Raw genomic sequence first — 14,472 nt, 5'->3', positions numbered from 1 at the left:
CGTCCGTTTTTATTGTCGCTTTATAAGTGACAGTGCGCGACAGTAAACAGACGACGTTTTCCTGGTCTTCGTCTTTTCACTACAGACCCAGGCTTCCCGTTTGTCTCAGTTTAAGGCTTTGGAGTTTGAGAATTTCATACGGTAAGTGTGTTTTGAAACCAAATCACATTTTATATTATTTAATATTAGTTGAGGTCTTTCAACTTTGACTTTCTGTATATGTCCAAACCAGCCATGCTAGCTTAGCTATCTAGCCAGCTAGCTAGTTAGTAGCTGGGCTTCTAATTTATATCTAAAGAAACGGGGTTTCTGCTGTTCGAGATAGTAACAACATGTAGCTCTGAAAAACAGTTGTAACAAGTCGTAAACAAACGTGACTCCCAACATTTAATCTTATTATACTTTCCCAAGATACGTGTTGACACTGCAGCGTCAAGATGTCGTACATGCTACCGCATCTCCACAACGGCTGGCAGGTCGACCAAGCCATTCTATCCGAGGAGGACAGAGCCCTGGTCATTAGGTTTGGACACGATTGGGACCCAACATGTATGAAAATGGACGAAGTATTGTACAGTATAGCTGAAAAGGTAAGATGTATGTTATTATACCATTGTTGCCGTTTGTATTTCAGATTTGTGAATAGGGCTGTTGCGTGACCGTATTATCGCGACACAGGCAATCAAATTTCACGTGACCATTTAGTCACGGTAATCAGGCTTTTCCAAGATCTGATGCTGCTGATGGTCATTAGTAGCCTTCCAAACGTGCTAACTGCTTGCTATTCAGTACTCTTGTCCCTCTAATCACTGACAATGTAATTGAAAATCTAATCAAACAAGTAATGAGAGCCATGATGCACAACATTTCTATAGGCTATGCAATTGCAGGAGAACGTCTGATGGCCTTTTAAAAAGAGGCGCACGTCAGCTTTCTATAGGCTAGGCCTCCTATATTTATTTCTCAACTGTTCTAATATTAAGCACATTGCTTATATTTACAACAGGAGTATAGCCTACCTGGCTGGCATGAAAATGAACCACGGGAAAAGCGTCCTCCATTTGCTATTTAAGTGCATGGATGTTTCGAGACAGGTGCATTATAATGGTCCATTCTAAATCAAAACAAATTTCACACATGATTTAGTATATGTAAAGACCAGATTAAAATCAAGAATAGTTCGATTTTTGACTATTAGCCTATCACTTGTGAATTATATATTTTCACTTGTGAATGATGCCCAGCGTAAGGCAACAAACAATGCCTGTTTGGGGGTCACTTTTTCGAATCAGTCGCACACCTCATGTAGCCTAGCCCATAGTTTGGCTATATGTTTTGATAAGGTTTGTACAAAACTAAAGTGGCCAAATCACTTCTTAAAATTAAGCACATGAACCCGCTTTACAAGGGGTGTAGAGCCTAACTGGCATAAATAAGCGCCGCGTGAGTTTCCAGTTTGGGAAGATCATTTTCACCATAGAATTGCACCTTTTTATAATAAAATAATTACATGCATAATCACGTTTGCGGTCACTTTTAATTTTTTTCCCGCTAATGGAACATTTGCGTTTATAGCCTTATAGTCGTGTGTGCATTGCTGAGCTTAAAATGTGAAGAAATAGCCTATTAGCATTTTAGGCTAAACGTTCTGATCTGTTGCATCAGCCACATTTGCGTAAAACAATATTTTATGCTAGTGGTTGTATTAATTTGGGATCTATCGCATCCCACAACTGTCCCAGACTATGTTTGAAATATTTATTTTTAGCATAGAATATGTCTATTTATGTGCTCTTGGGGTTAGTAGATTGACATAGGCTTGTGCTTTTGGTGTTTGTTAGGCCTACTCATCTTGTTGGCTGACAAACTAAATGTGAACAGTTCATCCAATATTTTCAATATGCACTTCAGAACTGGATAAGGACACGCACAGTTGCGTTACCGATGTGTTACTGTTATCACTTATAGCCTGTGAGAAATACCCATGTGATGGAGAGTCATGAGTGAGGGGTGCGTTGGAAATGTGAGGCATTATCAAGTGCTTGTCAAATTGTGAATGAGACTGAAGCGTGTACAGCCTATGCAAAAAAACAAAGCAGAGCTCATGCCTTTTCAAGTGACCTTTTTTTCCAAATCATCTTTAGTCACATCATTAGTCACATCATGCAGCCTTACAATGTATTAAAAATAAAAACATATAGCCCAACATTTGTAGAACTAAAGTTAAATTAATAACTAAATTAAGCGTATAGGAGTACCTATTTTGTTAACCGCTCAACACAGAATAGCTGCTTGTGGCACTCCCTCAAATCATTTGGTGAAAATATCCTTTCTATTTTATTCAGCTTTGTTCAATTGTATTCTTCATACTATAAAATAATGGTACCGTATTTTAAGCAAATCTTGTCTGTTAAATGAACTAGTGTAGCCCACAGCCATTTGGCATAGCCAGATCAGGACCTAACATAAAGACAACTCAGAGTATGCTATTCTGTTCTTCTGAAATAGACATCTCCTTCATATCATGCTTCTTTAGACCTGTCTAAAATAAATTATGGATTTATTGTGAAGGTGTAGACTATATTACACAGATGTATTATACATTTTCAATTGTAGATGTTCCAAAGGTCTGCATCAGTTGCTTGTGGAAACCAGGAGATGCTAAATGTTTGTTAATTAATGGTCAATTACCGTGAGACTGACAGGTAGTTGCTTGACAAACACCAGCTGACAATTTCGTGACTGCCACAGTTCTATTTGTGGAGACATTTCATTGAAAGTTGTGATTTTTACAGTACAAACATCACTATCCCATCCTACAGGTGAAGAACTTTGCAGTCATCTATTTGGTGGACATCACAGAGGTGCCGGACTTCAACAAGATGTACGAGTTGTATGATCCTTGCACCGTCATGTTCTTCTTCAGGTGAGTTTCACGTTGTCGTCATGTCTGACCTAGCCCTGTAAACCAATCTATTTTTGACTTGCTAAATTGTTGCAAATGTTCAACAAAAATGGGTGTAGCAAATACAGGCTCTCATACCATATAGGCTAGCTGTGAAAACGGATGCTTAGCCCTACGAAGCTTGGCGTCATGTATACAGGAAGTACAGTTTAACAGTACAGTAACGTGTTCCGCCTTATGGCGTACCATAGGAGAAGCATGTGAGATTAGTATTCGGCCAATGACTACTTGTTTTAGCAGTATGTTTCCTGTGTTGGACGGTATTTTTAATCAGTAGACATTTCTGATGGAAAACGTATTGTTTGCATCGCCAAGCAGTGCCCAAGAGGGTATTAAATCCAATCTATTTTCAGAAGCATTCCACAACTGTGCCAAATATTTTTTTTGAACTAACCCAAGATAGACCACAGCCTGTCATTTCCAATGGGAACAAATGAGTCATAGTGGGCAGAAGAGCGGCAGAGCCAAGCACCAGCTAGCGAGATCCTATTGGCATGTTCTAGCATGTATTTGCACATTTCCGGTAGGCAACACCTACCCTGAAGTGCACGTGTGCAATAACTCAATTTGCCCTTGCACTCCTAAACAAAAACAAAAAATTAAACTTTGGCAATTGGTAAAGTTTACCAAATGTAGTCCACTCTGTTTCTAACATTCTAGTTTTGGGAACCAAAAACTGTTTGAGCTCAAATGTTTCATCAATTAAAGAATTTGCAAAATGTCTGCCAAAATCCATCTCATTCCATATTTTCCTATTGCCAGTCAGTGCTTCCTCTCATTACTGTATTTGGTAGTGAATGGAAATGCCAAGAAGAGATATATATATATATATATATATATATATATATATAATTACTGCTCAAAAAAATAAAGGGAACACTAAAATAACACATCCTAGATCTGAATGAATGAAATATTCTTATTAAATACTTTTTTCTTTACATAGTTGAATGTGCTGACTTCAAAATCACACAAAAATTATCAATGTAAATCAAATTTATCAACCCATGGAGGTCTGGATTTGGAGTCGCACTCAAAATTAAAGTGGAAAACCACACTACAGGCTGATCCAACTTTGATGTAATGTTCTTAAAACAAGTCAAAATGAGGCTCAGTAGTGTGTGTGTGTGTGGCCTCCACATGCCTGTATGACCTCCCTACAACGCCTGCCTGGGCATGCTCCTGATGAGGTGGCAGATGGTCTCCTGAGGGATCTCCTCCCAGACCTGGACTAAAGCATCCGCCAACTCCTGGACAGTCTGTGGATGGAGCGAGACATGATGTCCCAGATCTGCTCAATTGGATTCAGGTCTGGGGAACGGGCGGGCCAGTCCATAGCATCAATGCCTTCCTCTTGCAGGAACTGCTGACACACTCCAGCCACATGAGGTCTAGCATTGTGTTGCATTAGGAGGAACCCAGGGCCAACCACACCAGCATATGGTCTCACAAGGGGTCTGAGGATCTCATCTCGGTACCTAATGGCAGTCAGGTTACCTCTGGCGAGCACATGGAGGGATGTGCGGCCCCCCAAAGAAATTCCACCCCACACCATGACTGACCCACCGCCAAACCGGTCATGCTGGAGGATGTTGCAGGCAGCAGAACGTTCTCTACGGCGTCTCCAGACTCTGTCACGTGCTCAGTGTGAACCTGCTTTCATCTGTGAAGAGCACAGGGCGCCAGTGGCGAATTTGACATTCTTGGTGTTCTCTGGCAAATGCCAAAACGTCCTGCACGGTGTTGGGCTGTAAGCACAACCCCCACCTGTGGACGTCGGGCCCTCATACCACCCTCATGGAGTCTGTTTCTGACCGTTTGAGCAGACACATGTACATTTGTGGCCTGCTGGAGGTCATTTTGCAGGGCTCTGGCAGTGCTCCTCCTTTCACAAAGGCGGAAGTAGCGATCCTGCTGCTGGGTTGTTGCCCTCCTACGGCCTCCTCCACGTCTCCTGATGTACTGTCCTGTCTCCTGGTAGCGCCTCCATGCTCTGGACACTACGCTGACACACAGCAAACCTTCTTGCCACAGCTCGCATTGATGTTCCATCCTGGATAAGCTGCACTACCTGAGCCACTTGTGTGGGTTGTAGACTCCGTCTCATGCTACCACTAGAGTGAAAGCACCGCCAGCATTCAAAAGTGACCAAAACATCAGCCAGGAAGCATAGGAACTGAGAAGTGGTCTGTGGCCACCACCTGCAGAACCACTGCTTTATTGGGGGTTTCTTGTTAATTGCCTATAATTTCCACCTGTTGTCTATTCCATTTGCACAACAGCATGTGAAATTTATTGTCAATCAGTGTTGCTTCCTAAATGGACAGTTTGATTTCACAGAAGTGTGATTGACTTGGAGTTACATTGTGTTGTTTAAGTGTTCCCTTTATTTTTTTGAGCAGTGTGTGTGTGTATATATATATATCTGGCTCATTGTTCCATCTGTGACTGCACACGGATGGCATGCTTTCGCCTTTAGACAAGTAAACAGACTGTTCGCAGTCATGCCACTTCCTGTCTGTGGTTCACATGCAGTAGCCACACAAAATGGGCACAGTGCTGCCACGTACTGGTCAACAAAATAACATCAATGTATATTGCAGCTAGATTTGAGTGGGTGGTAGCATCAAACAATTGGATTTAATACTTTCTTGGGCACTGCTTGGCAATACAAACAATTGCTTTTCCATCAAAACCATCTACCAATTATGAATACCATCCAACACGGGACACATGCTGCTCAACAGGTACAGCAAAGGGTCGGGCGAAATCTCGCAAGCTGTTGCTATGGATTGCCCTTAGACCCGGCTTATTAATAAATTCAATGATTAATTAAGTTGTCTAAGGGATGCGAAAACAACTGCCCCATGCTACTTCAGTTGACTGAGAACTCCCCTCTTTTAGTCCTGCATGACTCTGTGAAACATATCCCTTTTCCTCTGCACTGTTCCAGGAACAAGCACATCATGATAGATCTGGGGACTGGTAACAACAACAAGATCAACTGGACCATGGAGGACAAGCAGGAGATGATTGACATTGTTGAGACCGTTTACCGAGGGGCGAGAAAAGGACGAGGTCTGGTCGTATCTCCTAAGGACTACTCCACAAAATACAGATACTGATTGGTTCTTCCCTTTCCATTGCTTTGTGTGAAGCCCAATGGGAGCAAATCTGTCCTTTCATTATGAGACTTTCTAGACAGCTGGACTACAAAAAGGCTGATTGAGGTGTCCTGCTCTTTTTTTTTTTTTTTAAATCATGTTACAGCCATGTCATATTTTTTCAACAGCAGTTATGAAAACCACCATTTAGTTATTTGATTTAATAAATGTCATGTTCATATTTGATATCACTTCATAGGCCAGTTTCCTAGAATAAGGCTAGTCCTTTATTAAAAATAATTATCAATGAAAAATCTCCATTGAATGTGTTTTTTTTTTTTTTTTTTTCAAGACAGGGCATCACCCACCACCCCTCTGAGCTGCAGTCAGTTTGCATGTTTAAAACATATACTTAATTTTTGTAAAACTGGATGTTTTACCTGATATTATGAGGCATGTCTTGCATTGCTTAAAAGTAGCCGTGCCAAAATCCGACCATTGGAATTATTTTATAAAGGCTTACTCATTGAAACCAGCATTTCTCTCTTGTTGTTTTGTTTTTCATATTAACTTTATTTCGTTGTCCACAAACTAAAACCACAATCCTAGTCATAATAGCAACCCTTATCCTAGTTGTTGCATCTTCATATTTCCCCTCTTTCTAAATTTCTAACAGGGATTGTCATCTGTCACATAAACCGCTTGCATCAGGTTCGCTTTTAGAACGGTGTTTTCCCGCAAATTGCGTTTTGGCAAATGTGAAATGACTGTGCTGCGTAATTACAGTAGCTGTATGTTCATTAATATAGCCTATTGGCTGTGAGACGATAGGCTTCCTATTGTTGCTAGGCCTGTGACAGTCATAGAATTTTGGATAATGGTAATTGGCCAGCCAAATGACCACGGTCACCGTAATAACCGTTTGAATAACAAAACAATATATTGATGTACATTTTCTCCTCCCCGCCGCTCCTGACTGCATGTGCTGCCAATAAAATATAATGAATATAACTGACGTCCGCATTCATGTCTATAGGCAGGTTTCCATTGACTCGGGTTTATTCAACAAAAGCAATGCTGCAGAAACAAAAATTGTTACGTGTAATGGGAACAGCCGATAAAGAATACAATTTCGAAAGATCGACAACAAAAAATGTATCAGTTCCTTATCACTTTCCTTATTGTGACAAATTATGATGGAAACCAGTGTTTTTTTTTTCTTTAGAATAATTGATTGCAGAATAATGTTGAAGGTACGCGAGGCACTTAATGTCATGGCCCCAGTTGCATTTGCAAACACTTTTTCTGTACGAAATCCATAACCTATATGTTAACAGGGTGACTGTGAGCTAAATAACCAGATGGAAGTAAAAACATGACTTGGGCATAAATAATGTATGGTTGCAGTCCTCATAGATTGTATGGAATCGGATCCAATGATTTACCTCCCGTGGGGTGCCGCCATGTACATTCTAAATGCCTACTGCTTGTGAAGTTTCAATATAAAAATGTTTATTTGCAGTTCAAGAATGCCTGAATTGCTTCTTCACCTTGCTTGAGTGGATGCAATTTTCACCATCCAATTATTTCAGATCTACAGGAGTGCAGATTTCACCGTGGCGATTTGTTCGCACATGATAATTATGGCAAATTGGCATATGAATTGATTCTGGCTTTCACTGGATACCGGAGACATGAAACAGATACTGTATGTGGGAGGGCATACAGACTGTAGCTAATTTATTAATGCAGAATTTGCCTAAAAGGATATAAAAAAATATTTATATTTTGCAACAACGTTTTATTTGTTGGTGTGATGTCATTGAGTCCAGCTGTTTTTATCGACACAATTGTTCAATGGAATCTCACAGTAGGCAATTGTATCTATTTTCTATGCTAACTTTTAAAATGTTGACAAATCACTGGAAAAATTCATTGAAACGTAGCTAGTGATGGCATAATGGTTGGACTAGCAGCCATTGCACGAAGTAAAAGCAGGAAGTGTATCCATCTGATTTATTTTAACTCCACTGACAGTTCAAAAAATACATTCCATTCCATGGCACATCAGTTAACATAATTTTAATGAACATTTTACACTACAATGGAAATTATTGCATCACAAAACCAAGTAGCCATTGCGAGGGTACCCAAGAGTTTACCAGTCTAATTGCCACAGACTGCCCTGCTGTCCAGTCTTAAATCAGCTGTTGGTTCCAACAATTTTTGTAAAAAAATGTTTACGGTTACAATGATTTGATTTTGATTGTCTTTATTCATAACCGTTGGTTACACAGTTATACGGTAATTGTGCCAGCCCTAATTGTTGCACTCAATTAAGCTCTAAATGAAATGTTGCATGAATAGTATTTACAGCGTTCATACGGTCAAGAAAATCATTGTTTTCCAGACCTGGAAAAGTAATGGAGGATGCTCAATCATAGTGTCGAGGTGCAACTTAAAAATGTTAGAAGTCATTGGAAAGGAAAAGGCGCAACTCTCTCTACATTAAAAATGTGTTTTATTAAGCCAGTTTAAAAGATTGATGTTTCGGCCTTCAATACCCTTCAGAATAATTTCATTAAAGGACACCTGTGCTTCACTATGGAACTTGATGAGGGAGGACTAGACTTCCTGGATGTATGCATCACTAAAACAGGTACCTTCCTCTCATCTGATCTATTCAGAAAGAACACTGACAGAAACAATTTCCTCCACACTCAGAACTGATGTTCCTAGAGCACAACTACTGAGTAAGCCCACAAGCCCTAGAGATAAGACATTCCATCCAACTGGTCACTACCTACACTCTATAAAGTCCAGAACTACTAGGCATCACAAAAAAACATTGGCATATTTTACACTCAAATTCAGCACTAGCTAGTTCATTTCAACAGCCTCCTGCGGCCGCTTACCATAGAGCTAAAGACAAAGCTGGCTGATCCGCCGCCAGCCAAAGCGCAAACAAGACCAGTCTCCTCGTTATTCCCCCTGCTAACTACATGTGGCAATTGTATGCAATGCCAGTACACCAAACGTATAAAAGTTTCTTGCACCCCAGATTGGGTCGAGACATAAAAATCAAAAGTACCATCAATTTCAATTCTCGCAATGTGATCTATGCGATTCGTTGCCCATGTGAGCAATCGAAGTGTCGGCCATTCGATGTGCTGACCCCAACAGCCCAGTGGCCCTCCATTTCAAAGACCGAGGACACTTGCTTTGTGAGTTATTTTATTTTGGAAAGTCACAGACGTTCTGGATCCATTTCTTAGATATTTTAGTTCCCAGAGGTTTTAACCTAGAGAGGACTATAGTATGCTTTTGTGAAGGGCCCCATCTATTTGTTGTTCCAGTGCCACACATGGAGGAAGCTTAGTCGTGCACTAACTAAACCAGTTAGACCTATTTGCCTAATCTTTTGATATTTGTTGCTATATCTAGTTTTGCTTAGCACTGTTTATTTTTTTCAATACCCAACATATTCAATATGTATTATATAGTAATGGTTGTATATCAATTACACCTTCTGTATTTGAAAAAAGCTTGCCCAGTTTTCAAATGGCTTTTTACTGGTTCCACTTCAGTATTTCATCACTAGGTGGAGACATTGACCATAGTACACCACACCCTGAGTACCAACGTGTATGGTCTACCCACACCGTCTCTCAGCACCACCAGCTGAAGAGTTTTCTCCCTAATTGTCTTCCGCATGCCCATTCCCTCTATGATTATTCTGAAGGCCGAAACGTCAATGTTTTTAAACTTGCTTAATAAAACTAAGAATGTTAAATGGTGAGCGAACATTGTGTCTTTTCCAATGATAATTTATGTTAATGCAATTTATTGAGACAGTTATTTATTTTGATCAAATAATCAGCATATCATCCAGGATCGGTATTACACTTAGTGTTTGCAAGCATCACCTGCGTGTGTGCGAGATGAGTGGGCCGTCGCTCAAGGAGAGAGAGACAGTGGGACATTGCAGTGGCAGGTAGGCCTAGTTTATACAATATGAAATAAAATAAACTAACTAGGTAGCCAATTCAAAACATATATTGTACCCTCTAGTTTGTTTAGCGATTGATAGCATGAATTCATGTTTTCGCCATGTCCCAAAAAACGTTCCACTGACACTCGCGAATAAAGCCATACAAATTTGATTAAATGAATCATATGAATCCTTCAAAAAAAGTTCAACGATTCTTTTGACGAAACGAATGATTCACTTTGCCATTATTTTAGTTGGGATCCAGCTCAATCGTGGTGAATCGAATCATTAACATTTTCATTTTAGGAAAAACGATTAGATGTAGCCTTTCTTTTGGATAATGTGGCTTCAGCACTTGATTTGTAGATACCTCCAATTTATTTGGCCATTCAATGTATGGGACATTGCTACTCAATAGATGTTAGTCAGGCTCCAAAGTAAGCACTTCTAAGGTAGCTAAAATAAATAATTGAAAAAGGAGAGCCGCACACTAGGAGCTCAGATGCAATTTAACGTTTTGACAGCCAAACTGTCTTCATCAGGATAAATATGACTAAACTAGAAAAGGTACATTTCCCGAAGAAATGGTAACATTCACCTTTGCTTTCCTCACCCTTATGTTGCGTTTTGTTTCTTTTGTCGAGTCATTTTGTGAAATATTATTTTTGGGGAAAAAACAACCTCCCCTGGTGTTTAACTTGATTTTAATATGCTAATTTCTCTCTGGATTTGTTTATTTATGTTATTTTTTCACCTTCTTCCTGTGTCACTTGATTGTCAGTTTTCGTATGTACTATACCTGTTGGGTTTTATTTGGGTTCAGTCCTTGCGAAACAAAACATTTATTTAGACTTGAAGGTTTGAGCCTACTAATGCGTTGTTGCTGAATTGTGCAGAATAATTGATTTCTTATGGATTAATATTTCCCTGCTGTAACTTATATTTAAGAAAAGTATCTGTGAGTTAGGTGGTCTCTAACCAAAGTGTGCTATTGTAAAAAAGACTGATGCATACTTATCTGTTTAGCCAGCTAGCGATATGTTATGCACCGTCTGTTCGTTTTGTCGCTTTTTAGTGACGCAATGCGCAGGCGTAAACAACAGAAATTGTTTTTATTTCGTTAATCTTTTCACACACAACGGATCAAAGATAGTACAGTCTGAATAGACCCAAGCTAACAGTCTGGTTTAGTTAAGGCTTTGGCGCTTAATATCATTTCGTACGGTAAGCGTTTAAAAACATATAGTGTAACGACCCTGTGTTTATAATCGCGGAAATCGACTCTGCCGCACGAGCATGCTTTTGCGGCACTTTCGATAGCGCGCTGGACTTCGGGCTAGAAGGTCGAGGATTCGAGACCTGCTCCCTGCTGTTCCATTACAAAATATAATGAGCCCATTCATCCAGGATGTATCACAACCGGCCGCGATTGGGAGTCCCATAGGCGGCGCACAATTGGCCCAGCGTCGTCCGGGTTTGGCCGGCGTAAGCCGTCATTGTAAATAAGAATTTGTTATTTATTGACTTGCCTAGTTAAATAAAAAATGTAACTCTCACTTTCTAGCAAATACCAAGACAGGCATGCTAGCTATTTAAGCCATGTTTCTAGCTAGCCAGGCTAATCATTTTTAATTATCAATATCTTAGTTAATATCTAAAGAAAGTGGTCTTCTGTTAGCGGCATTTGTTACTTTTTGTTGAGAACAACGTTGTACACAGTATATGTAGCTTACGTTAGTAAACATTGTTGACAAGATCCAGCCCAGATATCAAGTATTTCGCTATAACATTAGCTAGCTAGCTAACCAAACGTGTTACTTCCCAACATTACTCTCCCAGGATACATGTTAACACTGCAGCATCAAGATGTCGTACATGCTGCCGCATCTCCACAACGGCTGGCAGGTCGACCAAGCCATTCTATCCGAGGAGGATAGAGCCCTGGTCATTAGGTTTGGACACGATTGGGACCCAACATGTATGAAAATGAACGAGGTGTTGTACAGCGTAGCTGAAAAGGTAATATGCATTTTACTGTACCATTGTTGATGTTTGGATTTCACATTTGTGAAGACAACTGAACGTTGCTATTTTTACTGTACAAACATCACTATTCTTCCCTACAGGTGAAAAACTTTGCAGTCATATATTTGGTGGACATCACAGCGGTGCCGGACTTCAACAAGATGTACGAGTTGTATGATCCTTGCACCGTCATGTTCTTCTTCAGGTGAGTTTCACGTTGTCATCAGGTTGCACCTCCATTTCAAACCAATCTCTAGTTTTGATGCAAATATTTACCACAATTGGGTTAGGGAGGAGGGTTTGGCTGGCTGGGATTTCTTTGTCCCGTTACTACGTCGCGTATATGCACTGTCATTTCTCTGCTGTGTGCATCCTGTTAGCTGTCACTCAATTGACGAGGGGCTGAAGCTCATTGGCTAGAACTCAAATTGCTAGGGGGCTGGCCCACGTGGGGTAAAATGTAGGTGGAAATGGCTTTCAAACTAGGGATTTCGTAGCTAATTGAGGTAAAAACAGTAATTCTGCTCCTAGATTATACAGTATGGAAAAAGTACAAAAACATATCCACTCACTACTGTAAGTCACTCAGGATGAGAGTGTCTGCTAAATTATTAAAATGTAAAAATCTATTGCATGTATGAGCTACACATTGACACATCCAACCCAAATTGTGAGGTTTAAAAAATACTAGTCGCCCAGGTTCCTGATCATGTCTTTAATACAACCAGCTCCAAGCTGCTTCAGTGGACAGCCTGCTCCCATCTTTGCTGCCCTCTTTTTGTGAAAACTGAAATATTCTTTCTGTACTCTTCCAGGAACAAGCACATCATGATAGATCTGGGGACTGGTAACAACAACAAGATCAACTGGACCATGGAGGACAAGCAGGAGATGATTGACATTTTTGAGACCGTTTACCGAGGGGCGAGAAAAGGACGAGGTCTGGTTGTATCTCCTAAGGACTACTCCACAAAATACAGATACTGATTGGTTCTTCCCTTTCCATTGCTTTGTGTGAAGCCCAATGGGAGCAAATCTGTCCTTTCATTATGAGACTTTCTAGACAGCTGGACTACAAAAAGGCTCAGATCGAGGTGTCCTGCTCTCTTTTATGTTATAGCCAAGTCATCTTTTTTCAACAGCAGTTATAAAAACCATTTGGTGTCTTTGATTTAATAAATGTTATGCTCATATTTTATATTGCCATTTAGTTATCACTTCACAGCCTGTATTCTTGGACCCAGATTGATTATTAAGTCAAGGACTAGCTTCTTTCTCAATAAGGAATCTCCATTGAAAGTGTGTTTTTAGTGTAGGACTAGGCTTAATCTGGGTCTGGAAAATTGGCCCATATGTTTAATCTGTATGTATATGTGACTTGTTTCTTCTGAAATGCTATGGGTAGTGCTGCGATGACAGGAAGATCGAGGAAAGACTTGGAATTCTTTTGTATTATAGTTTTTTCTATGTATTGTGTTTACATTGTAAAATCCCCCACAAATGACATCCCGTTAAATGAGAAAGCATATGCCATAGGCTGTTACATAACAATAGATCAGTAATAACCTGCCTATGTGTGGCCTTTTGTCATGCCACATCTGTCTTTAGTGGAACCTCAGAAATCAAGTGAAGTTAGCTGATCTGATATGTGTTAACCTGATGGCTTGGTCACTTAGGAGTCTGCTGCTCATCCATACCAGCCTGGGTCATGAGGTCGGCAACATTCTTCTCCAGGTCATCAATTCGAGTCCCCATGTCATCCAGTGGGTTGGTTAAGGGCAGTCTTGAAATATATGTAGTTATACACTGTGTCTAGGTTGTACATTAAACATTTATTTATAGAGCAAATAAATTAAATTCATATTTTATTCTCAAATCCACTAGATTAGGACTTTCATATAAAGCCTTTTTAATCTGATTAAAAAAATAGCTGCAATTTTGAGATTTGGTCTGGCTTGAATACGTGATTTCTGTTTATAATCTCAACTGGTAGCTATTAGATACCGTTCTTCAATAGCAGCTTCAATTCAATAAAACGGTTGCTAATAGTAGGGTGTGATAAAGGATATTTTTTGAAACAATCTGGTCAGACATGCTTTGAAATTTACTGTGAAGATTCTGCATAGTCGCTTCCATCTGTGGGAGAGACAACACAAACGATTATTTCTCAGATACCAATGTTACCATCAGCGTAAGAAAAAAGCTATACAGAAAATAAACGTACAATTTCTGTCAATTCTTTTGCAGCTTTTGAGTTGGATTCCGTCATCCTGATTCAGCTGTCGTTTCAAAATCAATGGGATTTGTCTTTGAAGCTGTGCGTCCCTGACGCTGCGGGTCGTTCTTGGCAACAGTTTCAACTGAAATGCAAAAGTGGGTGTGAAACA

The 14,472-nt window shown here is 40.0% G+C and overlaps 3 protein-coding genes across 5 annotated transcripts; 2 read left to right on the top strand and 1 right to left on the bottom strand.

Annotated features, from left to right (window-relative positions):
* Positions 1-28: 28 nt before the first annotated feature.
* On the top strand, positions 29-6,603 carry txn4a (Thioredoxin-like protein 4A). The gene is given in 4 exon segments (NM_001246325.1): positions 29-141; positions 412-590; positions 2,823-2,926; positions 5,919-6,603. Coding segments are annotated over 3 exon segments (429 nt in total). The 5' UTR covers positions 29-141; positions 412-437; the 3' UTR covers positions 6,091-6,603.
* A 1,533-nt stretch (positions 6,604-8,136) lies between these two features.
* hsbp1l1 (heat shock factor binding protein 1 like 1) lies at positions 8,137-14,445 on the bottom strand. The gene is made up of 3 exons (XM_021560322.3): positions 14,310-14,445; positions 14,155-14,221; positions 8,137-13,848 (listed from the first exon to the last, which is right to left on the bottom strand). The coding sequence occupies exons 1-3, from the start codon at positions 14,352-14,354 to the stop codon at positions 13,754-13,756; spliced, it is 207 nt and encodes a 68-aa protein (XP_021415997.1). The 5' UTR covers positions 14,355-14,445; the 3' UTR covers positions 8,137-13,753.
* Positions 11,134-14,321, top strand: LOC118946452 (thioredoxin-like protein 4A). 3 transcript variants are annotated; one of them, XM_036970613.2, is made up of 4 exons: positions 11,134-11,284; positions 11,900-12,079; positions 12,187-12,290; positions 12,901-14,027. In XM_036970613.2, exons 2-4 carry the CDS (start codon positions 11,927-11,929, stop codon positions 13,070-13,072), a joined length of 429 nt encoding a protein of 142 aa, XP_036826508.1. In that variant the 5' UTR covers positions 11,134-11,284; positions 11,900-11,926; the 3' UTR covers positions 13,073-14,027. The 3 variants fall into 3 exon arrangements, with proteins under 3 accessions (XP_036826508.1, XP_036826507.1, XP_036826506.1); XM_036970612.2 differs by having other exon boundaries at positions 11,134-11,558; XM_036970611.2 differs by lacking the exon at positions 11,134-11,284 and having other exon boundaries at positions 11,927-12,079; positions 12,901-14,321.
* Positions 14,446-14,472: the final 27 nt, after the last annotated feature.

The sequence above is a fragment of the Oncorhynchus mykiss genome, chromosome 30 (assembly GCF_057628025.1).
Source record: "Oncorhynchus mykiss isolate SJ-2025 chromosome 30, ASM5762802v1, whole genome shotgun sequence".
In the NCBI taxonomy this organism is placed as follows: Eukaryota; Metazoa; Chordata; class Actinopteri; order Salmoniformes; family Salmonidae; genus Oncorhynchus; species Oncorhynchus mykiss.
The sequence above is the reverse complement of the archived record's forward strand: the minus strand, read 5'-3'. Positions and strand labels throughout refer to the sequence as shown.

Excerpts from the sequence above, each read along its gene's own strand:
- LOC118946452 (XM_036970611.2), top strand. The coding sequence starts at position 11,927 with ATGTCGTACATGCTGCCGCATCTCCACAACGGCTGGCAGGTCGACCAA. Across the intron at positions 12,080-12,186 it reads TGTACAGCGTAGCTGAAAAG|GTGAAAAACTTTGCAGTCAT; the intron begins GTAATATGCATT and ends TCTTCCCTACAG. Across the intron at positions 12,291-12,900 it reads ACCGTCATGTTCTTCTTCAG|GAACAAGCACATCATGATAG; the intron begins GTGAGTTTCACG and ends GTACTCTTCCAG.
- hsbp1l1 (XM_021560322.3), bottom strand. The coding sequence starts at position 14,354 with ATGACGGAATCCAACTCAAAAGCTGCAAAAGAATTGACAGAAATT. Across the intron at positions 14,222-14,309 it reads CAAAAGAATTGACAGAAATT|ATGGAAGCGACTATGCAGAA; the intron begins GTACGTTTATTT and ends TCTCTCCCACAG. Across the intron at positions 13,849-14,154 it reads TGACCAGATTGTTTCAAAAA|TGGATGACATGGGGACTCGA; the intron begins ATATCCTTTATC and ends TAACCAACCCAC.